The sequence below is a fragment of the Alligator sinensis genome, unplaced genomic scaffold (genome assembly GCF_000455745.1).
Source record: "Alligator sinensis unplaced genomic scaffold, ASM45574v1 scaffold526_1, whole genome shotgun sequence".
Lineage (NCBI taxonomy): Eukaryota > Metazoa > Chordata > Crocodylia > Alligatoridae > Alligator > Alligator sinensis.
In genome coordinates this window covers 287,308-310,588 of record NW_005843110.1, presented here as the reverse complement: position 1 = coordinate 310,588, position 23,281 = coordinate 287,308, and the positions used below count along the sequence as shown (strand labels likewise).

Genomic DNA, 23,281 nt, shown 5'->3' with positions numbered 1-23,281 from the left:
CAACTGTCATATTCTAGTCTAACCTTGTGATTCACACAGGCCAGAAATTCCCACTTTCTAATTACTATATTCAGTGCATGATTTCTGCTGGAGCCAATCATGCCGTTGAGTAAGTTGTACAGATTGGATGTATACTTTCAGGGGATGGGGAAAACTGTATTTCAGGGGAAAGTAATGATATTTTTCAGCCTTCTCAGCTGTAAAATAAAATCTAATATTTTCTTTCAAACAGGTGCCATTTTTTCCTCCATAAAGTGTCCCACTGAGCACCGCGGAATACATGTAAGGACAACGTACAGCCCTGAGTAAAGAGCACAATATCCAGCTGAATATTAGCACCATTTCACAACCAAATAATACATCATTCATGATAAGGTTGAATGGCAGTTACTCCTTGAAATAGAGAAACATTATACTAGAAGGCTGGGGGTGTAAAATTCTCCTGGGCTGCTTCACACTTATAATCAGTGATGGGAAAAATACCCTAGAACGTTATTTCATATAACATACCACAGCAATTCTCCCTTCCCCCCAAAATTTATATGCAATATGAGATAAATCTGCAGCTATGAGAAACTGCTCCTCTCACCTAATGCTGGCAGTAGTAGTAGGTTAAGTAATAATATTTGCAGTAGAATCATAATATCTAGGAATTCAAGTCATGAACTAGGAGCCCTACTTGCTAGGTGATGCACCTACCCACCCACACACATATTCACTGAACAAGGAGACAGGCCCTGTCCCAGGTTGCTTACAATCTAAAGGCGATGTTACACCTTATGCTGTGAGCCACATAAATGTTGATCGTGTCCCCCACCTGCACAGCTGTGACTTGCCACTACAACCCTGGTGAGCAGGGGCAGGACTAGGAGCTGTAACCATGAGTTGCCTATAGAGGGTTGGTGAGCCAGGACAGGCTTCTATCTTTGCTCTATGGGTGGGGCTGTAAGAGATCCTGGGATGCTGGAGGACTTCAACTTGGGTGACACATCTGTGGGAAGTGGCCACACCTTAATGGAACAGGAGCTGGGTTAGTGCAGATCAGAGATAATCCTGCCTTGGACTGGCATAACGTAGGGCCCCATAATGAATGCTTAAAACCACTCTAAGGTGTTAATGTGTGGATGATCCGGGGTTAAAAGCTCCAGGACCTGCCCAAAATTACCATGTAACAAGGCCTTGCATGCAGAAATACTTCAAGAGGTAGATGAGGACAGACTGGGGAGAGCAAGTAAAAAAGTGGTACAAGCCAGATGAAAATGAGACATTTTTAGTAGTGAATTCAAGTGAAATAGGAGCTTTACATCATTTCCACCGGGTACTAGAACTGAATGGGATCACGTCTAAACCCAGTTCAGGGATGCGCGCACACTCACGTCTGCATTAAGCTGCATTGCTTTCTAAAACAAACAATCCCACTGATATTGGGAAACCTCAGCCCCTTCCCACTTAGTGCCTTTCTCAAAGCTTCTTTGACCTCGTTGTTCCGGATGGTGTATATGAAGGGGTTTAATGTGGGAGTGAGGACAGTGTTCAGTAGAGACACTGCTTTGTTGAGGCCAAAGGAGGACTGGGTGGGGGCAGGCCTCATATACATGAAGAAAAGGGCCCCATATAGGATACTGACCACAATGAGATGGGAGGCACACGTGGAAAATGCCTTTTGCCTCCCCTTGCTGGAAGGAATCCTCAGGATGGTGGCAATGATAAGGATGTAGGAAACCACTGTGAATACAAAGGAGCTGAATATCACCACTACAGCAATAATGAAGCCAAGGAACTCAATAAGCTGGGTGTCCCCACAGGCCACCTTTAGCACTGGCCCAATGTCACAATAGTAATGGTTAATCACATTAGAAGCACAGAAAGGAAGCTGCAGGACCAGGATGATATGGGTGAAGATGGATAGGAAGCCTCCAACCCAAGTGCCCAGGGCAAGGTGCAGGCAGACTTGCGTGGTCATTATAGTCATGTATCTCAAGGGCTGGCAAATAGCCAAGTATCTGTCAAAGGACATCACTGTGAGGATGAAAATTTCAGTGAGGCCAAAAAGGAAATGGAAAAACAACTGGGCCAGGCAGCAGTAGAAGCAAATGGTCGTCCTGGTTGACAAGAGGTTGGCGAGCATTTTGGGGACAACAGCAGTGGTGTACCAGATCTCCAGGAAGGACAGGTTGCTGAGGAAGAAATACATTGGGGTCTGCAGCTTGTGGTCAGTCCTCACCACGACAATGATGAGGACATTTCCCCCAAGGGATAAAATGTACAGGATGAGAATGAGGAGGAACAAGGCCACATTCTGCCCTTGTGTGACTGGGAATCCAAGGAGGATGAATTCAGTCACACTGCGTGTGCCATTTGCCAAAAACATGTCCCAGTTCTTGAGGGGCTCAACCTGCAGGAACAAGAGAGGGGAGAACGTTGAACCTCCATCTCTGAAAACCTATCTGCAGCTCTAAAACTCTTATCGATTGTGTTATAGTTAGTCTGATCTGCTATAGGACATTGCAATTTCCAAAGTAAGAGGATATATCTATCTAGTTCAGTCTAACATCTCTGACAATAGCTAGTGCTAGACGCTTCACAGAGACCACACAGCCATGGAGTATTTTACCTATGCAAGAGATTTAGCTGCAGTTCTAAAGCATCCTAAACAAGTTTAGAGTCCACTAACACTGAATTTCAATAGGACTCAGGTCACTAGTTGTTATTTTTTTAAACCCCAGTCCTAACTCTTGCCATCACCATGCTTTCTTTTCTTTTCTTTTCTTTTCTTTTCTTTTCTTTTCTTTTGTAATATGAATTAATTTTCATATAGCAATAAAATAAAACCAATAAAAGAATAAAGTATAAACTAATAAGTAAAATGCAATAAGAAGGAAAAACCAAAGTATTACAAAATAGATAATTAAAGATACATGCTGTAAATTTAGTAGAGACTAGGGAAACGGTCTAGTTAATACGACCAACTAACAAATATACATTTAAAGGATACCAAAACTAAAAGAAATCAACTTATACACTTAACAGAAGATTAATATTGTACCATATTTCTTCATATTGATCCCCGTTATGTCTATTTGCATATGTAATATTTTCCAGTAATGCAACATGTGTAAGTTCTTTTAAAAATTAAGGTACACTTGGAATTTTCTATTTTCTTAATATTACCCATTTAGCAACCAAAAATACTGTAGTTAGCCAGTTTTTTATGACAACGGTAATGAATCTATAATCCCCAATATCTATACATCTGGTGCTGGTAGGTACCATGTTAATTTTTAGGCCTGTGTGAAGCGGCAAGTATTTGATTTGGATTCAGATTAGACTGACATGGAGGGACATTGATTCAATTCAGTGATTCGAATCACTGTCCTGACTCTATTCGGCCAGTTTGGATCTGGAGATTCGGCAATAGACTAAACAGGCAGCAGTCCTTGAGGATGCTGGACGCTGGCCTCCAGCTGGTAAGTCTGTTGTGGTGGGTAGATTGGGGAGGAAAGAGGCATGGTGGGGGCAGATCAATGCCCCCACAGTGAGGGAGGGATTACTTACCAGCTGGAGGCAGCTGTGTCCAGTGACCTTGAGGACTGTTGCCTGTTTAGTGTATGGCCAAATCTCCGAATCAGCACCAAATCTCTCCAAATCAATTCATAGACTTCTGATTCAATTCGGAGCTTTTAATGGGTCTCCCGATTAAATTTGGATTCCGAGATTTGGCCGTCGAATCGGGCCAAATATCCTCTGAATCTAATCAGCTCCCAAAGCTTCACACAGCCCTATTACTTTTAAGTATCTTAGAAAACGTTACACATGTGCTAAACCAAAAACTAGTAATTTTAGGACAAAGGAATAAAATATGATGAAGATACCCAACCTGATTTCCACATCTCCAACAGTAGTTATCCGAGGCTAACTCTACCCTGTTTTAAATAACCTTTTCTGGGGTCCAATAGAACATATTGAAGGTCTTGTTCTGAAAACAAAAATCTTAAAAGCAAATGGCTTAGAGGTTTTACAAAGTGATTCCAGATACTGTCCCATTTCTCTGCCATTATAACCAAAGGTACAAGATTACCAGCCTTAAGGATGGATTTTATTGTAGCTATATCCTTTTTTTCAGATATCTGAGATTCTTGTATCATCTTTAAATTTAAATTGAGGTTGTCCGCATAAGGGAATAAAGGGGGATCTTGTTAAATCAGAAGATCTTAAGGCTTTAATTTTCTGCAATACACTCTGTGAAGAGTTAAATGTACAGGTGACCCTTGCCAAAATCGGTGAATAAGGAGGGGGGGTGGGGGCACGGCTTTAGTGGCGATGGTGGGAGTGTGGCAGCGGTGGCAGGAGCCCAGCAGTGGAGGTGGGAGCCCAGCGGCAGCAAGTATGGAGCTCCCGAGGAGCTCCTGTAGATGTATAAAATGTATTTAAAATGCAGGTTTGGCATTCACAAAGATTTGAAACCGTGAATGCTGAACCCGTGAATAGCGAGGGTTTCCTCTAATGTTTATTTGCAGAGGCCTGGGTGAACTCCTAAGAAATGGAAATGAGTGTAATGATCCTAATTTGGAAGCTAAATACTATATTTTATTTTTCTTAACAATGTCATGGCTCACTCTAAAATTAACAAACTGGGCATTAAGATGACTGTTTCATCATAAAAAATAACTGCAAGGAAATAACTTAATCATTTTCTACATTACTTAAGATAACAGTGAGAAGTAGAATAATTATATGCCTTACTAAAAAGGAGCAGTCAGTAGACTGTACTGTGGTTGTGCCATAAGACAAAGGTAGAACAAGTTCCAGCATCTGGAAAACTGAAATCCATTACACTTGTACTTCAAATAGAAAGAAATCCCTGATACTAAAGTTCATTAGTTCTGAAACATTTTCCCAATCAATGTGTTGAACTCTCCAGCACATGAAACTTTTAAATTCTGCTTTGGCTGATTTGTAAAAAAAGATGACATTAGCTCAACCCCAAGCTGTAACCAAAGCCACGATTGAAATAGATGCTCTGGGCTTTGTCACAAAGAAGTCAGAATAGATCACAAGTCATTCATGCCTACTGGCCTTGAATTGTATGAAACAGTGGAAGGACTGAGATATTCTCCAAGAAGTTTTCAGCTTTAATACATCAGCTAAAAAGGAGTTGTTAAAATAATGCTGGTCACAGAATGGGTGGGGATCTCCTGAGTCAGTTGGTCCAGTCTGCTGATATCCAGGGCAAATTTATGACTTCCTTCATAAACAAGTTACAAAAAATATTAAAGTTAATTGCAGCTCCTACTACTGCTTTTGGGAGACTATTTCAGAACCTTTGATAGTTAGGAGCCTAATTTCCATAGTAAATCTATTCACAGCCTGTATATCCTCATCTGATCTTGTTCCAAAATTGCCCTACAAGAGCTTTTATGGATTTATGAGCAATCATTTCCACTCTCACCTTTGTTCAGGTAAAAAAAAAAATCTCTTCTAATCTCCTACTGTTCCACCAGCCCTCCCTTTCCCTCATCATTTTTCCCACTACAGAAAGGATGTGGGCAATTTGGAAAGAGTCCAGTGGAGGGCAATAAAATGGTTCAGGGCTGGGACACATGACTTATGAGGAGAGGCAGAGGGAACTGGGCTTATTTAGTCTAGAGAAAAGAAGACTGAGGGGGGGATTTGATAGCAGCTTTTAACTGCCTAAAGGATGATTCAAAAAAAGATGGAGCTGGACTTCTTCTCAGTGGTGGTAGATGAGAGAACAAGAAATAATGGTCTTAAGTTGCAGCAGAGGCAATTTCAGTTGGATGTTAGGAAACATTTTCTCACTAAGAGAGTGGTGAAACATAGGAATGGGTTACCTAAAGAGGTGGTGGACTCTCCATCCTTGGAGGTTTTTAAGGCCAAGCTCAGCAAAATCCTGGCTGGGTTTATGTAGGTGGGGATGGTCCTGCTTTGAGCAGGGGGTGAGAATTGTTACCTCTTAAGGTCCTCTTCCAACCCTCATTTTCTATGATTTTCTATGATCTTAGTAATGATCCTCTTCACCTGTTCTACCAGAAGATAGAAGAGGAAACCAGGAGGGTCCAAGTCAGAATGCTTCAAACTGGCACAGCACCTGGTATTGCAACTTCAGTTTCCTCCCAAATGGAAATCCCATATTCAATTCAATTCAATTCAATTCAATTCCCATCATTTTATGCATTAACAGGGAATTCTCATTGTAATAACTTGTTCAGTTTTGGTCACTCCATCGCAGAAAGCATTGGCAAAAATCAGGGCAGTAAGGAAAATGACTGGAGGAAAGGCAACACATCCAGGGCATGGACAAACATGCACCCTGAGACATTAACACAGAGCAGAAATGACCCATAGGCTGAGTAACACATAGCAGAAATTACCCGTATACATAGACCTCCCACATACAAAAATATAGCTCTACTCATCTACCAAAATATGTCCACATGTGTTTCTTCACACACTTGCCTCCACATATGTACTTACATAAGTTATTCTCACACTCCAACACACATATGAACACAAAAACCTATACATCCAGTTAAAAACCCTATTCACATGCACACACAAATAGACACCTTTACACACATATATATAACCACAAGTGGAATATGTGCTCACTCTGATACTATACTAAAAAAATACAAACAGCTCTGCATTTCTACACCACACACACACTCTTACCAATAAATCCTTTCCCTTACACACAGATATATTTATCTCTGCCCAGAAGAAAGATACTCACATTGGCCTTTCAGCTTGAAAGATTGAGAAAAATATTCCCTACAACCTCTTGGAAATTTATTTTGACTTTCTATTAGAAAAACCTCTCTGTCTGCTCACTATTTTCCTGTGCAGTATATGCCTCCTGCCTACCCACCTGTCTGTTTACCCAGATACCTTGCTATCCAGAAAAGTTGAATCCCCAACCCAGAAAGAGTATCTTACGACTGGGAGTTGTAGGTCTGATGCGCTCACTCTACAGTTAGGGGCTGCTTCTTCTATTAGACTGATTTTTATTTTACAGTCTTTCCTTTCTTCTATTAGACTGATTTTTATCTTACAGTCTTTCCTTTTTTTTAGGTCTCCTTCCAAAGCCTTGAGGTTCTTCCTCTACGGGTATTTATGGTGCCACCCCCCAGGGGCTGCCTGAGACCAAGTTATTAATTTAGTATTGATGCTGGATTAAGCATCTGTCTTCCAGCATTTTGCCTGGGTTTGCTTTTTTCTACAGGATCTAAAGAGAGCTAAAGGAAGGGTACTGTAATACACAGAAGCTTGTCTAAGTCTACCCTAACCCATGAAATTGGTCCAAGGAAAGATATCACCTGCAAAACTCCTTTTTTTCTTTTTGTGAAGATCAGTGCACTCAGAAAATTGGACTCTTACCTTTTGTTTTCTTGTTCCTCCCTAGTCTAGGTGGAATCAAGCCCATGTCTCTAACTTCCCAAAAGGGATGCTTTATTAACAGGGAATGGCACAAGGGACACGTCTTTCATGGAGTGGTCCACTGGGAAGCTGAGGGATAAAGTCATGGGTCCAGAAGGCAGCAAGTGAGAAAATGCTTCTCTGGTCCAGTTAGGAAAATGTTCCCCTGGGAGAGGGGGGTCTAGGGCTTAAGTTCTCCTAAAAGGTTGAATGCATGTTTTTAACTAATGTGCATTACATGTGAAATAAAGAAACAATCCAAGAAGCAAACAAAATGGAGTGTGTCATTGTAGACATGTAGTGACAACATTTCTTTAGTGGGGGGAGTTCTAGGTCTTGGAACTTGTTGTAAAGACCATTTAGTCATTCGGTGGCCATTGGATAAAAATTGTAAGTAACCTCAGGAGCATGGAGTGAAACCAAGCGGTACCTCCTTTCAGCCTCCTTGACCACTGGGCTGCAGTCTGAAATGGAGTCACTGACAGAAGTTTATCTGCCTACTTCTTGAGGGGCAGGAACAAGCTGGGATACTTTTGTGACTAGGATGCCTAAATCCCACCACAAGCCTCTGTGAATGAGCTGGTTCTTACCTTTGGGGGCTCATCTGCATTGTTAGGGTCCTACATATGATGGAGATCCTAGCCCAGTGATTCTCAGCCAGGGTGCCCGGGCTCCCTGGTTGAGATGTACACACATCTCAATCCCCCAGCATTAGATCTGTACACATGATTCACAAAATAAACCCAGAGATTTCAAATAAGAATCCATAGTGTTCACAACATTCAGGCCTGTTGTTGTAGAAAAATCGCTCCACTTCCCTAGCTCAAGAGTGCCTACCATCCAGGAAGAGCACACACCAACTGCTGAAACTTCCTTAGCCTGACGAAGGGTTTTTGAACCCAAAAGCTTGCTTAATAACTGTTCTCCAACTATTTGGGTTGGTCTAATAAAAGATATCAAATTCACCCAAGGAACCTTGTCTGCCTATGTCCTTAGACCAACACGGCTACAACCTACACCCCTACCTTCTTGAGGCACTTTGAAAAGACCCCAGACGACCCTCCTTCTGTATCTTGAGATGTAAAAATCCCATCCATCCTCTCTCTGTAATGCTGTGTTTTTCAACTTTCAAATGGGTATGAGGATACTACCCAACCTCTCAGGTATGTCAGCATGAAGGCTAGATGGGAAGCTGTTAGAGGATCAGATACTGTTTCTTTGTGTCATCATTGTATTTAAACATCTATATCTATAGATATATAGACATACATCTAGATAGATAGATAGATAGATAGATCTAGGGTAAGGGTAAGGGTAAGAATAGATATCTATAGATATATATTTATAGATCTTGTTGCTTCTTATTTATAGATGTATTTATAGAAATATATTATATAATTATATATAATATTTATATATATTCAATTTATATTAAATTGATTATATATATAATATATTAAACATATATATATATTAAATTGTATTCTTGTTATGGTAACTAAAAACAAAGGAAACTTTTTTTTTTTTTTAATTTCTTCATGATACAAGAATCAAAGCATCTAAACTCCTCTGTCATGCAGGCTGGAGACTAATTGATTCTTTATGGAGTTGATAATTGCATGAATCTTGATTTAGCCCTTCCAGGAATGGTGAATCGTCAGCATCCGAACGTGAAGTAAAGTTTCTCCCCCTTCTTTGGTTCCTCTGAATAAGTAGAATCTGATAATTTTTACTTTTTCATCATACCATTTTTATGCCTTGAAAAGTCCAACTGATAACGGTAGATCAACCCAAGAACCAGGCAAAACTCAAAACAAAGGGAACAGAATCCAGCTGAATATTAGCACCATCATATTTTCAAGTGCAAGCCACACATTATTCATGATAAGCTTTTGAATGTGGCTTCTCCTTGCAAAAGAAAAAAAAAATCCATGTTAAAGCCATGGGAATGTGAAGCTCTGTCTGGCTGCATCCTGCTAGTGATCAGTCATGGAATAAAAAGCAAATAGAGCTTTATTTTTGTATGATTTTTTATTAAAATGCGTTGTCCTGCAAAATTATTTACAAGGCAAAATATTCTCTCTCTCCTTCAGAAACTTCTCTGGATAGAAAGAATAGAGATTGGATTAGTATTAAGGTATCTATGAACTCAAGTCCTGGGCCAGGGCAAGAATCAGATTTGGCAAAGTGCTATAGAAACACAGAACAAAAAGGCAGTGCCTGTTTAGAGAGCTTACAATGAAAGTACAGGAGAAGAGGCAACAGGTAGATTCATACAGACAAGAAATGATAGCAAAACATAGGAACACAAGCAAAATGTGATAAAGACATTTCCAGTCATAAGTTCAAGCAAACAGGCAAGTTTCCAAATTTGCCAGTTGCCACAGATAGGACTAGGAGCTGGCAGGTCTCTTTCTTCTTCCTACTTTTTCTGCTACCACGTGCATCATATGGGTCCTGTTTATCAAAGTTAACACCAGCCTTGCAATCCACTGCCAGCACTTTGCTGTCCCTAAGACAGTAGGCACACACTTCCTGCTGCAACTCCATAGGCTTTGAAAACATCTGTCTGTGAAGCAGCTTGGGGAAACCTTAGTAACTGTGCTCAGTTGATGACCTGTCCCTTTCCTATCATCTTCTTTTCAAAAAGGACAACAAATAACACACAAGGTTGGGGATTTGTACAAATAGAAAGGAAAAAGCAATCGTCCGATCATTAATGGATATGATCACATGTGAAATCAGTGCAAGGTTGCACAGGCACCTTTGTGCTGTATCCAGCTGCATTGTTTGTCACCATGGACCACCTGGCTAGCTTTGGGCAAACCCACTGCCTTCCAATCCAGTGCCTTCCTCAAAGCCACTTTGAATTCATTGTTGCGGAGGGTGTATATGAAAGGATTTAACATGGGGGTGAGGACAGTGTTCAACACAGAAACTGCTTTATTGAGGCTAAAGGAGGACTGGTGGGCAGTGGGCCTTAAATACATGAAGAAAACTGCACCATACAAGATACTAACCACAGTCAGGTGGGAAGTACAGGTAGAAAATGCTTTCTGCCTCCCCTTGCTGGAAGGAATTTGCAGGATGGTGACAATGATGAAGATGTAGGAAACCACCGTGAATACAAAGGAACTGAGTATCACAGACACAGCAACAATGAAGCCCAGAGATTGGATGAGCTGGGTGTCCCCGCAGGCAACCTTGAGAAGGGGCCCAATGTCACAGTAGTAATGGTTGATCACATTGGAACAGCAGAAGGGCAGCTGCAGCACCAGAAACGTTTGCAGAAAAATGGAGAGGAACCCCCCAACCCAGACACCCAAAGAAAGTTGGAAGCAAACCCGCATGGTCATAAGTACCGTGTATCTCAAGGGATGGCAGATAGCCAAGTATCGATCAAAGGACATCACTGTGAGGATGAAAAACTCGGTGATACCAAAAAGGAAATGGAAGTACCCTTGAGCCATGCAGCAGTAGAAACAAATGGTCGTCTTGGTTGATAAGAGGTTGGCCAGCATTTTGGGGATGATAGCAGTGGTGTACCAGATCTCCAGGAAGGAGAGATTGCTAAGGAAAGAATACATGGGGGTCTGAAGCCTGCGGTCAACCCTCACCATGATGATGATGAGGCCATTGCCTATGAGGGATAGAAGGTAGAGGAGAAGAACCACCAGGAACAAGACAAAGTTCAGGTCCCTGGTAGTTCTGAATCCAAGGAGGATGAATTCAGTCACCCTGGTGCAATTTTTCAGAGGCATGTCTCAGCTTCAGAGGCCCTGGTCCTAAAATTATAAAAGAATGGAGGAGTTTAACTTGTAATTTGGGCACTTCTTATGCTATTCTAAACTGTCATTGTTAGTTCAGTTCAGTCAATCCAGCATATTCCAGGATAATCTATATCAATCTCTTCCAGTAGGTTTTGGTCGTTCGTCCCCGCCCCCACACCCAGTCTAATTAGTTTGGTCTTTAAAAGACTATATGAATAGCCTAAGCAGATCAGAGATGCACCTCTGTCAAATCTCTTGAGTCTGCCAGCTGCCAGAGTTAGTGGCATCACTGAAACCTTAAAGCAGCTTTCCCATAAAACAGACAAAACTTTGTACGCGTCTACTCACATGTCCATCTACACACATATCCCCCTTTACACACACACACACACACACACACACACACACGCAGATACTTACATTTGCTTTTCAGCTTAAATGATCGAAAAAAAGGCAAAAATCTTATCCTTTGTCTGGAAACACTTAACAACAATGGGCTGTGTAAAATATTGGAAAACTTAAATAGCCTTTACTTAACAGAACTCAATTCTAACTTTTGTCAAGCCACACTTAGAGATCATTAGATGACCTTCTTTCCAGTCATCCTTTACAATGAAAACATACTAAACATTTGGTCAAAGGATGCTGGTACTTGATTTTAAGTCTCTTCAAAGTCTCTCTCTCAATTATCCTCCCTATCTAGCCTCCCTTTCTCAATTATCCTCCCAGATCTATCTATCTGTCTTCATGTAGTCCCATCTTCTATTCACCCAGCTAGTTAAGGAACCTATTTCTCACTCTTGAAAGACCATTTAGCAACTGGGTGCGGTAAAAGCTAGCCACAAGACATTTACTACAAAATGCATTTCCAATTGGCTTATGCTTAAACTTGAAGCTGTTTTCTCAGAGCCATCCTATTTATAGTACTGTCTCCAACTTGCCATGTTTGTCACTAGTTGTGTGAGATATTATCACCACCACCAGATTTTCATTCAAAGCCCTAGAGAGTCTTCCTCTAGGGATATTCACAGTGACAAACCACAGGAGTCTACCATGAACCAGCTCCTGAAACTACTAATGAAAATGTATGATCAGATTAGGTACTTCTAGTCCAGATGCAGGCTCAAACCCACTGTAAGCAAGGGTCACTTGTAAACCGAGTCTCTGCCTTCATGAAGAAGGACCCTAAGCACTTATTTAATGGTCCTGAAATTCCCTGTTTGTTTTCCAGGGCATACATTCAGATGTATGCATACATAGCCACATACATACCTAGCCATGTTCAGTCTGCAAACATATGCTTCCACATCCACAGTGTAAAACCAGAGCCAAAACCATCTGGGCAGACAGCTGGAAACTACCAGTTAGACACACTATAGGAAATAAATATCTGCTCATTGTTGTTCATGTCAACAAATCTCTTTATATTATCCAATTTTTTTAGAATATAAGTGTATGTTTGGCTGGGTAAATTGGCTACAGCTGGGACATGACGGGCATCAGCTATGGGAGTTAAACAGACACTAGTTAAGGAACTTAAGGATGGGCATCTGGTCAGGGCTGGGACAAGGGGTCCACTTCAACAAAAGATAGTTGGGAGGGAAGTACAACCTGGATAATGAGGAGGGAAGAGGATCCGTTGGGGGTGTTGGTGGGGTGTCAGTCAAGAATGAGGATTTGGGTTCCAGAGGTGCACAGTCTGGCCATCCTAAATAATGAATCCAGTGATCTTCCATTATGGTAAGTAGAGATACGTGAATAGCTGACATTTTTGTGGTTCAAATGAATGAATGGAAAATAAAAGGAAAAATAATTAAATTCAAGCCCACCTGAAACTAAATGTTTTCACTTTTCTTGGAGAAAATACCCCATCCAGTTCATTTCAGGTCAATTGAAGCATTTCTATTGAACTGAACCCAAATGATTCACTTTGTTTTCTTTTCTTTCTTTACTTTTTAAATTTGCTTTTGAAATTACATTGAAAAAAAAAACTTATCTTAAAAGCCTTGTTTCAAAATTAAAATCTCAATTTAATTTTAAAACCTGATTTATTTTATTTAAATTTTTGACTCACCTTACCCCACTCTGTGAGCATTTCTTCATGAGAAGCTACAAGCACAGTACACTAATTCTACTGTTCGTTAGCATGACAGGCAAAAACCATGCTAATGTGCAGTAGAATTAGTCTACTGCACGTTAGTGTCACCTGAAAAGTGTGCGCTGGCACTACTGTGCAGTAGTGTTGATTATGGCTGGTACCGGTTATTACAGGCACCAAACTTGATGTGTTGTAATTACAGCTCATTAATGAACGTGTAGTTTTGCCCACTGTTCCCTTCTCTTTTCTTAGCCAAGACAATTTACTAAATTTGTCATGAATACACAAATTGTACCAGTGAATTGTAACCTGTGAATACACAGGTTATCTAAAACTGTATTTTTCAGTGAAAAAACTCTTTGTCCAGAACATTCACCTTGATATATTTATGAGTTGTTGCCTGTAATTTATAAAGGCAATAGCAGAGGATACCTCCTAGCTGCAGCAACAAACAAAGTGCTTTGTAAGTTTGATTTTAGAGGAAGTCAAGTCTTTTTGGATTTTCTGATCTTGACCAAAGCAACATGTCTTGAAATTTTGGAAAGGGTTTCTTGCACACATTTCAGTTATTTCAGGTCGTTCCAGAGAGACAGGGACAATGGCAAGTGAAGAAATGGCATGGGGTGGAGGGGAAAGCTTTGCTTGTCTGTCAGCTACTCTGCTTTTACTTCTATTTTACCCTTGTCTTTCCTGAAGTCGGGTCTCCAAAGCTGGCCACACCACTCCAGGAACGGCTTCACCAGGGCCAAATAGGATAGAAATATCACTTCTCATAGTACTGCCAGTAACACTGCTATTATTAAAGACCACTGTGCTGTCTGTTGGCTTTTGGGTTTTGCACCAAGAGGACACTCTAGGCTCATATCCGCTTACAGTGCAGTCTAACCACAAGGTCATTTTCTGCAACACTGCAGCCTAGCCTATCATTCCCCTGTCAATGGAGTTAAATCAAAAGAAACTGGAAAATATTTGTAATGAAAAATACCTTTCTATTTAGCATGGTATGGTACCATTAAAACATTCCTTCTAGCTTCAGTCTTTGTTACACACGTTGCTTTTCCTAGATATTTTGGTAATGTTTTGCTGCTAGGCCTTGCTCTTGCACCAAAATGTCTCTTCCAAGGTATATGGTGTAAGGGAATCATCAGAGTCATAGCAATAGAATCATAAAGAACAGATCTCTCATTGCTATGCTCTGCTCCCTAGTTCCTATTCTATAATATATCTCCCCTTTCTTCAGCCCTTGGCATCTGCTCTTTCTTCCTGCCCAAAACCTGATAGGGCCATCTCTTCCCTATCTGTACCTTCTGAAGCCACCAAGATCAGTTGTTCTGTTCAGCTACCCCTTGCATCAGACTAGGGACATCAGTGTTACTTTCTGAACAAAGGAGAAAATTATGCAGGTGGTGCACTCCTGAGCATCTAGTTCAGTGTCTTCTCACCATGGCTCCAACTAAATCCCACATAGATGGAATATAGAAACCTCTGTTTTGTTTTGTTTTTCCTTTTAAATCATAAATGTTTGGTAATAAATGCAAGCACATGCACGTACAGTGCCTACAAAGGGGTAGTCCTGAGCTTGGTACAGTTCATCGGCCCCCTGGAAATGTTAATACGGCTCAACATTAATCACCTCACTGTCCTTTGAACTCTGGCCAACTTAATTTATCTTGTTTCCCTCTCCGTAATTAAGTGATTGGACTCTTTTGCATAAAACTCTTTCTTCATGTTATATGCCGCTAGAGCAAATACAAGGAGACCTCAGTGAATATTCTCCCTTGGTGACGTCTGATGGAACACATCAATGCTGTTGTGTCCTAGGTAATTCTGAGTCAGCAGGAGCATATGCAGCATAAAAAGATGGTTGTCCAATCAGAAATTGTTATACTTGGTTAAAAAAATGGTTTATTACAGTATGAATTAACAACCAATTGGGAAAATAAGTTTGAGTCCTGTAAAAGACAAAGGCTGAGACATCTTTGACATGGACACCTATGTACAAATCAAGAGAGAGAGACTGTTTAATGCAAAGACTTTTTATTATCAGGAAGCAAGAACGCTACTTGGTTTCTTTTATTTCTTTATTTATTTTCTAGTACTTCATGTTCTTCTCTAATATCATGCCTTGAAGAGACATGGGAGACGGGCTGCTGCTGCTGGGCTCTGGCATTAGCCTCCCCTGGCCTTTCTTGACTCCTGTAAGTATTGTACAGAGGCAGTAGTCTTTGCTGGAGTTACTTTTCTATATCAGGTCGGCTAGTGTTATTTCTTTTCCATCTGTGACTCAAAGATACAGGCATATAGCAATATGTACATGCCCTATGATAATATAAAATAATCTATATAGCCTTCTGCTGATGTGCATACACATTTCTTTACCATACTCACACCTAGTGATGTCTGGATGAAGTTGAGGATCTATCAATCTTTTTTTTTTCTAGGAAGAGCATGTTACCATACAGCGTATTCTTCATAAAAATGTATGTGATGAAATCACACAGGAGAGATAAGGGAGTGGGCTATTACTTTGTGATTTCCACTAGGCTGTCCAATATGTTTTGTGAAAAAAAGGGTTACAGATTTCACACTTTCTAGGACACTTGTTCCTTCAGTCACATCATTTATAATGATGTGTGTGTGTGTGTGTGTGTGTATATATATATATGCACATATATGATTTCCATTTTTAAAACTTTTATATGCAAACATCATGAGTTTCTGTGTTTTTTCCATTCTCTTCAGATTAAACTGCAGCAGTAGCAGCAGCAGTGGCTAGCACCCATGGCTAATATGACCAGGGTCACAGAGTTCATCTTGATCGGCTTCTCCCTGAGCCATAAGCCAGAGATCATCCTCTTTTTCCTCTTTCTCATGTTCTACTTGGTCACCGTGTCCGGAAACTTGCTCATCATCACCATCACACTGATAAGCCATCGGCTCCATGCCCCTATGTACTTCTTTCTGAGGAACTTCTCTGTCATGGAGATTTTATTCACCTCCGTAACAGTGCCCAAGCTGCTGGCTGGGCTGCTCTTCCACAGTAAGACTATTTCGTTTTTGGCATGCATGACACAGTGCTTCTTCTACTTCTTTGTGGGTGTGACTGAATTTATCTTCCTGGCCATCATGTCCTTTGATCGCTATGTTGCCATCTGCCACCCTCTCCGTTACACCACCATCATGAACAACCGTGTTTGCATCCAGTTGCTCTTGGCTGCTTGGTCTGGGTCATTTTTTCCCATTTTCTTCTCAGCTTTATTTTTTTTACAGGTGCCATTCTGTGGCCCGAATGTAGTGAACCACTTTTTCTGTGACAGTATCGCACTGGAGAAAATTGCATGCACTGATACCCGTCCCGTGGAGCTGATGAATTTAATTCTGGCATCGCTGCTTCTCTGCGGCTCCTTGGTGGTCACTACAGTATCTTACATACACATTTTTATCACAGTGCTGAGAATCCCCACAGCTAAAGGGCGGCAGAAAGCCTTCTCCACCTGTGCCTCCCATATCACCGTGGTCAGCATCACTTATGGGACCCACCTTTTCATGCATGTTCGCCCCACGGGAACCAACTCCTTGGACCTCAACAAAGCAGTGGCCCTGATGACTACTGTGGTGACGCCCTCCCTCAACCCCTTCATCTACACACTGAGGAATGAGGCTGTCAAACAGGCCTTGAGGGAAACTATCATCAAGAAGAAATGCACATCATAGAGTGATACCTCTCAGCTAGTTCCCTTCTCCTCTCCTTTGGCTGCTCTCTGCTTGTTGCACCTGACTTCTCAAATACCTACATCAGTCCCCTGCTAACCCTAGCAGCATACACATCACTGCATGGACAGGGAACTATTGTATTGTATTTTTGTTACTACATGGGGAAAAAGAATCTCCTAAATAACCTGACTGGTCAGGTGTCAGGCTGGGAAAAGGAAACCCTTCTCCCCACTTTCTCATGTGATAACAGTGACTGCAAAATTCCTCTGGAAAGCTGGCTCAGTTGAAGGCAACATTTCAGCCCTGAAGGGGTTGAATAACAACGTCCCTGAGTTTTCAAAGGCATCTTTTCTCTTTTTAGACTGGGGAGCAGGGTTTCCAAAAATATCTCCAGCAGGCTGGCACTATCTCTTTTCCCCAGGGATGTCCCCAGTTCTAAGGATGTGCACATGTGTTGTGTCAGGATTTTGGTTTTCCACCTTATTTATGTGTTCTAATAAAAGGTATCCCATTTACACAAAGAACCTTGTCTGTTTGGTCCATTTTATGCATATAGCAGCATAATCTAGAAAAGGAATTATAAACCCTCCTGTAAGAAAGCTGGATATTTTCTCTGCTCCTGCATGTGTTCCTGGCCTTGGACTTGGCAAGGATGGCCAGGGAGGCAGGCCACTCCAAAGGAATAAAGGAACAGCAGAGGCAGCTGAGGTGCTGTGACCTGTCCAGCATTTTTGTTTGTTTCTTTCTTGAGACTTTTTGCTTTTCAGCTGCTTCCCCAGTGCAAGCTATGCTGCTCTAGGACCTGATTGCTCATCACCAAACAGAATCCAAGTAAAAATGCAAGTCTATGAAATCTGTGAGCAGCACTTCGGAAAATCAGGACATCAGGGCTAAGTCCAAAAACGGGCCTTAGACATACAAAGCATCACCAAAGCTAAATTGTAGGTGCCTGGACCTGCATTTTACAGATTGCCTTCTATTCCCTCCAGCAGAACACAAAGCAACAGCAGACCTCCCTAAGCCTGATGAAGGTTTTTTTGTACTAGAAAGCTTGCAAAGAACATTTTTTTCCAACTATTTAGTTGGTGTAACCAAAAACCACATCTGCCTGGACCTCATATATGAGTCTAGAGACCAGAGCTGAGTCTCAATTTTTTTCATATTATGCACGGGGAGAGTCTCTGTATCTAAAATACCATCACTATCTACAGCTTAGGTGGACAGGTTCATGCCCCCGACTCAGCATCCACAGCTCTGAGCCCTCCGTGTCCTTTCACAGTCCTCCCAGCCCATTGAAAGTTTTAATCCAATTACACTTATACATGGCCAGTGCTTTCCACTGTGCCGATAGGAAGCGTAGTGCACTCCTAGACTCCATTTCTCTGCCCCCGTGCAGAGGCACTAATGCCTCCACTGTGCAGGGGACAGGTAGAGCGCCTTCAGGGAGTGACCGTCACCTGCATGTCCATCCTATTCTACCTGATAGAGATGCCGCACCATCCACACACATTATAGCCGTAAGGTCATAGGAAAGCTGGAAGGGATTTTTCAAGGTAGGCACACTTGTGAACAGTGCCACATGCCTTGGTCAAGTAGTGGTTCAGGCTGCTCAAGATCACTATCGTATGGATGGACTGATCCAGACCCCCTATCTCAAACTACCCTGGAATCAGTGGGGCCAGAGCCCCATGGGGTCAGATCCATCATCTCCCAGGAGATTTGAAGTACCATGTAATGTCATAGGGCTAGCACCCTGCGTCAAGCATAGTTGGAAGATACAAGGGGCTTGATCACCAGATGGTATAAATGAGGTGAAATAGTGGAGTTGCTGCAGTTTTCACTCAAGGAAAATGCATGCGTCTTCATCTCAAGAGAGATGTCCACATGATAAAGCCATCTTTTCCCCATCTCTACCTTCTGAAGCCTCTAAAGTCAATTGTTCTGTTCAGCTGTCACTTGAATCAGACTACCTACATTTGTGTTACTCTGAGCACATAAGACTATTATGCAGGTCGTGTACTTCTGAGCTTCTAGTTCAGTGCCTTTTCACCATGGCCCTAACTAAATCCCTCAAGGGTGTCAGTACAGCATGCACAGAACCCTTCACTTGCTTTTTCATTTTAGGTCCTAAATGTTTGATAATTAATGCAAGTACATGCATGTACAGTGCCTATAAAGAGGTGGGCCTGAACTCAGAACATTTCTTCGGGCACCCTGTTAACATCAATATGGCTCAAAATGAATCTCCTCACTGCCCTTTGAACTCTGGCCGTCTTCATTTATCTTGTGTCCCACTCCATAATTAAGTCATTTGACTCTTTGCAGAGAACTGTTTCTTCACAATGAATACCACTCGGGCAAACACAAGGAGTCCTCAGTGAATAGTCTCCATTTGTGACAACACGTCAATGCTGTCGTGCCCTTGGTAATTCCGAGTCAGCAGGCACATAAACAACATCCATTGGTTGTTGTCCAATCAAAAATCGTTATAACGGTTATAATAGGTTTTGAAATGTTTTGCTGCAGTATAAACTAACATAAATTGGGAAAATAAGTTTGGATCCTGTAGAAGAGGAGAGCAGAGACATTTCTGCCATAGACATGTATGTACAAATCAAGAAGGTGGGGGGAGGGGAGAACAGAAAGAGAGTGTGCATGAGAGAGAGAAAGACAGAGACAGAGCGAGCCTGTTTAATGGCAGAAAATTCCTGACAAGGAAACAAGAACCTTATTTGTTTCCATCATTTATTTATTTTCTAATGCTCTGTCTTCTTTAATTTCATGGCTTGAAAAGACAAGGGAGATGGGCTGCTGCTGACGGGCTGTGGCATCCACCCCAACCCTTCTTCACTCCTGGAAGTACTGGAAAGAGGCACTATTCCTTGCTGGTGTTACTTTTCTATATCAGGTTGGCCAGTTTTATTTCTGTTCCAGCTGTGACTCAAAACTATAGACATATAACAATATGTAGTGGTCCTATGATAAAATAAAATAATCTATGTAGCCTTCTGCTGATGTGCACACAAGTTTCTTTAACATACTCATGCCTAGTGATGTCTGGCTGGAATTGAGCATCTATCAAAAATCTGTTTCACTATTTTTTTTAAAGGAAGAGCACATGAACATAAAGTGTGTCCTCCTTAAAAATGTCAGTGATAAAATAACATAGTAGAGATAAGAGAGTGGGCTGTGACTGTGATTTCCACGAGGCTGTCCAATATGTTTGGTGAGAAAGGGTTACAGGTTTCCCACTTTCTAGAATATTTGTGGCTTCAGTCATATCTTTTATAATGACATATGTAAAGGCACATTTATTATTTCCATTTTAAAATCCTTTATATACCAGAAGAATTAGTTGCCTTATGATAACTTAAAATAATCTATACAGCTTTCTGCTGATGTGCAAAAACATTTCTTTACCACACTCATGCACAGCGATGTCTGGATGAAGTTGAGGATCTATCATTTTTTTTTATTTTTTTTATTTCCCCTAGAAAAAGCACGTTACCATTCAGGGTATCCTTCGTAAAAATGTGTGTGGTGAAATCACAGAGGAGAGATAAGGGAGTGGGCTATTACTTTGTGATTTCCACTAGGCTGTCCAATATGTTTTGTGAGAAATGGGTTACAGATTTCACACTTTCTAGGACATTTGTTGCTTCGGTCACATCATTTATAATGATGTATTTAAATGCACATATATTATTTCCATTTTTAAATCCTTTATAAGTAAACATCATGAGTGGTGTGACTTTCTATTCTCTACAGATTAAACCCCATCAGTAGCAGCAGCAGTGGCTAGCACCCATGGCTAATATGACCAGGGTCACAGAGTTCATCTTGATCGGCTTCTCCCTGAGCCCTCAGACAGAGATCATCCTCTTTTTCCTCTTTCTCATGTTCTACTTGGTCACCGTGTCTGGAAACTTGCTCATCATCACCATCACACTGGTAAGCCATCGGCTCCATGCCCCTATGTACTTCTTTCTGAGGAACTTCTCTGTCATGGAGATTTTATTCACCTCCATAACAGTGCCCAAGCTGCTGGCTGGGCTGCTCTTCCACAGCAAGACTATTTCTTATCATGCATGCATGGCACAGTGCTTCTTCTACTTCTTTGTGGGTGTGACTGAGTTTATCTTCCTGGCCATCATGTCCTTTGATCGCTATGTTGCCATATGCCACCCTCTCCGTTACACCACCATCATGAACAACCGTGTTTGCATCCAGTTGCTCTTGGCTGCTTGGTCTGGGTCATTTTTTCCCATTTTCTTCTCAGGTTTATTTTTTTTACAGGTGCCATTCTGTGGCCCGAATGTAGTGAACCACTTTTTCTGTGACAATATTGCGCTGGAGAAAATTGCATGCACTGATACCCGTCCCGTGGAGCTGATGAATTTTATTCTGGCATCGCTGCTTCTCTGCAGCTCCTTGGTGGTCACTACAGTGTCTTACATATACATTGTCACAACAGTGCTGAGGATCCCCACAGCTAAAGGGCGGCAGAAAGCCTTCTCCACCTGTGCCTCCCATATCACCGTGGTCAGCATCACTTATGGGACCCACCTTTTCATGCATGTTCGCCCCACGGGAACCAACTCCTTGGACCTCAACAAAGCAGTGGCCCTGATGACTACTGTGGTGACGCCCTCCCTCAACCCCTTCATCTACACACTGAGGAATGAGGCTGTCAAACAGGCCTTGAGGGAAACTATCATCAAGAAGAAATGCACATCATAGAGTGATACCTCTCAGCTAGTTCCCGTCTCCTCTCCTTTGGCTGCTCTCTGCTTGTTGCACCTGACTTCTCAAAAGATGCACAGCAGGTTCCTGCTATGCCTAGCTGCAAACAGGTCATTTTGTGGACTGGGAAATACTTCATGATATTTTTGTGGTTAAATGGGGCAAACAAGGCTCCTAAACACCCTAAATTGTTAGGTGTAAGGCTGGGAAAAGGAAACCCTTCTCCCCACTTGCTCATGAAATAACAGTGACTGCAATATTCCTCTGGAAAGCTGGCTGTTGAGCCTCAATGAAAGTCAACATTTCCTCCCTGAAGGGTGTGAATCCACAGGTCCCTGAGTGTTCAAACGGGTCTTTTGTCTTTTTCAGACTGGGGAGCAGGATTTCCAAAAATATCTCCAGCAGGTCAGCACTATCTCTTTCCCACAGGGATGTCCCCAGCTCTGAAAATGTGTGCATGTGTTGTGTAAGGAACTTGGTTTTCCAACTATATAGTTGGTGTAATAAAAGATATCACATTTACACAAAGAACCTTGTCTGCTTGGTCTATTCTATGTATATAGCAATTTAAGCTAGAAGTAGAATAATTAATCAACCCTCTTGTAAGAAAGCTGGATGTTTCCCCTGCTCCTGCATACGTTCCTGGTTTTGGACTTGGTGAGGATGCCCAGGAAGGAAGACAACTCCAAACGACTCTAAACACCATCAGGTGCCTGTTGGGATCCTTCGGCATCCAAATACCTTTAATATTCTGCATCTAAGTCCTTTGCTGAACTCAGAGATTTGAAATGGCTTCCAGCACAATGGTAGAGGTGTGTAGAGGGGTCTGAAAACCAGTCAATCTATCTGAGTCTTCATCTGCAAGCTTCAGACCTTTGAAGAGGTTAGCTTTTATTCATGCTGATAGTGATGGAAATGAGTGCAGTAGTGCATACATTTCCAGGATCTGCCCAAGGACACCCCCAACCAGGATCTGAGGTTCAAAACAAGAATCAATGTTGTGTCCTCAGAGTGGGGAACATGAAGCGGGGGGAAGATTAGTTGCGGCAGGGTTTGGAGCGTCTACTCCCATATGGGAGAGGAGTACTGGGGGTTGGGGTTTCTGTTTTGGGGTAGCATGGGCTGATCTAATCACATAGAAGGTGATATTGGTTGTTGGGGTGGACGGGGGAACTTGTTCTTATTCAGGGGTTTGATTTTACAGGGGAGGAACACAGGGCTGTGTTGCAATTTCAGGCGTATCAGTGATGTGAATGCCTGTTTCTCAGGGAGAAAATAGGGATCAATGCATGAAGTGAACAGACATTATACTTAATAGCAGTGATAGTTGTACTTAACAGAACAAAGAACCGACAGAGGCAGCTGAGGTGCCATGACTTCTTCAGCATTTTTTTTGTTTGTTTCTTGAGACTTTCAGCTTTTAAACTGCTTCCCCAGTGGAAGTTACTGCTGCTCTAGGACCTTAATAGTCACCCGCACATAGAATCCAAGTAAAATGCAAGTGCTGTTTCCAGGTCCT

The 23,281-nt window shown here is 41.8% G+C and overlaps 4 protein-coding genes across 4 annotated transcripts; 2 read left to right on the top strand and 2 right to left on the bottom strand.

Annotated features, from left to right (window-relative positions):
• Nucleotides 1-1,372: 1,372 nt before the first annotated feature.
• Nucleotides 1,373-2,371, bottom strand: LOC102379809 (olfactory receptor 6X1-like). Its single transcript, XM_006037435.1, has one exon. It carries the CDS (start codon nucleotides 2,369-2,371, stop codon nucleotides 1,373-1,375), a length of 999 nt encoding a protein of 332 aa, XP_006037497.1.
• Nucleotides 2,372-10,178: 7,807 nt separating this feature from the next.
• Nucleotides 10,179-11,198, bottom strand: LOC102379569 (olfactory receptor 6X1-like). The gene has a single exon (XM_006037434.1). The coding sequence runs from the start codon at nucleotides 11,196-11,198 to the stop codon at nucleotides 10,179-10,181; it is 1,020 nt and encodes a 339-aa protein (XP_006037496.1).
• Nucleotides 11,199-16,086: 4,888 nt separating this feature from the next.
• LOC102379321 (olfactory receptor 49-like) lies at nucleotides 16,087-17,019 on the top strand. Its single transcript, XM_006037433.1, has one exon. It carries the CDS (start codon nucleotides 16,087-16,089, stop codon nucleotides 17,017-17,019), a length of 933 nt encoding a protein of 310 aa, XP_006037495.1.
• Nucleotides 17,020-20,826: 3,807 nt separating this feature from the next.
• Nucleotides 20,827-21,759, top strand: LOC102379082 (olfactory receptor 49-like). Its single transcript, XM_006037432.1, has one exon. It carries the CDS (start codon nucleotides 20,827-20,829, stop codon nucleotides 21,757-21,759), a length of 933 nt encoding a protein of 310 aa, XP_006037494.1.
• The last annotated feature ends 1,522 nt before the right edge of the window (nucleotides 21,760-23,281 follow it).

What these genes read in the sequence shown, in the direction of transcription:
- LOC102379082 (XM_006037432.1), top strand. Translation starts at nt 20,827, where the DNA reads ATGGCTAATATGACCAGGGTCACAGAGTTCATCTTGATCGGCTTCTCC.
- LOC102379569 (XM_006037434.1), bottom strand. Translation starts at nt 11,198, where the DNA reads ATGCCTCTGAAAAATTGCACCAGGGTGACTGAATTCATCCTCCTTGGA.
- LOC102379809 (XM_006037435.1), bottom strand. Translation starts at nt 2,371, where the DNA reads ATGTTTTTGGCAAATGGCACACGCAGTGTGACTGAATTCATCCTCCTT.
- LOC102379321 (XM_006037433.1), top strand. Translation starts at nt 16,087, where the DNA reads ATGGCTAATATGACCAGGGTCACAGAGTTCATCTTGATCGGCTTCTCC.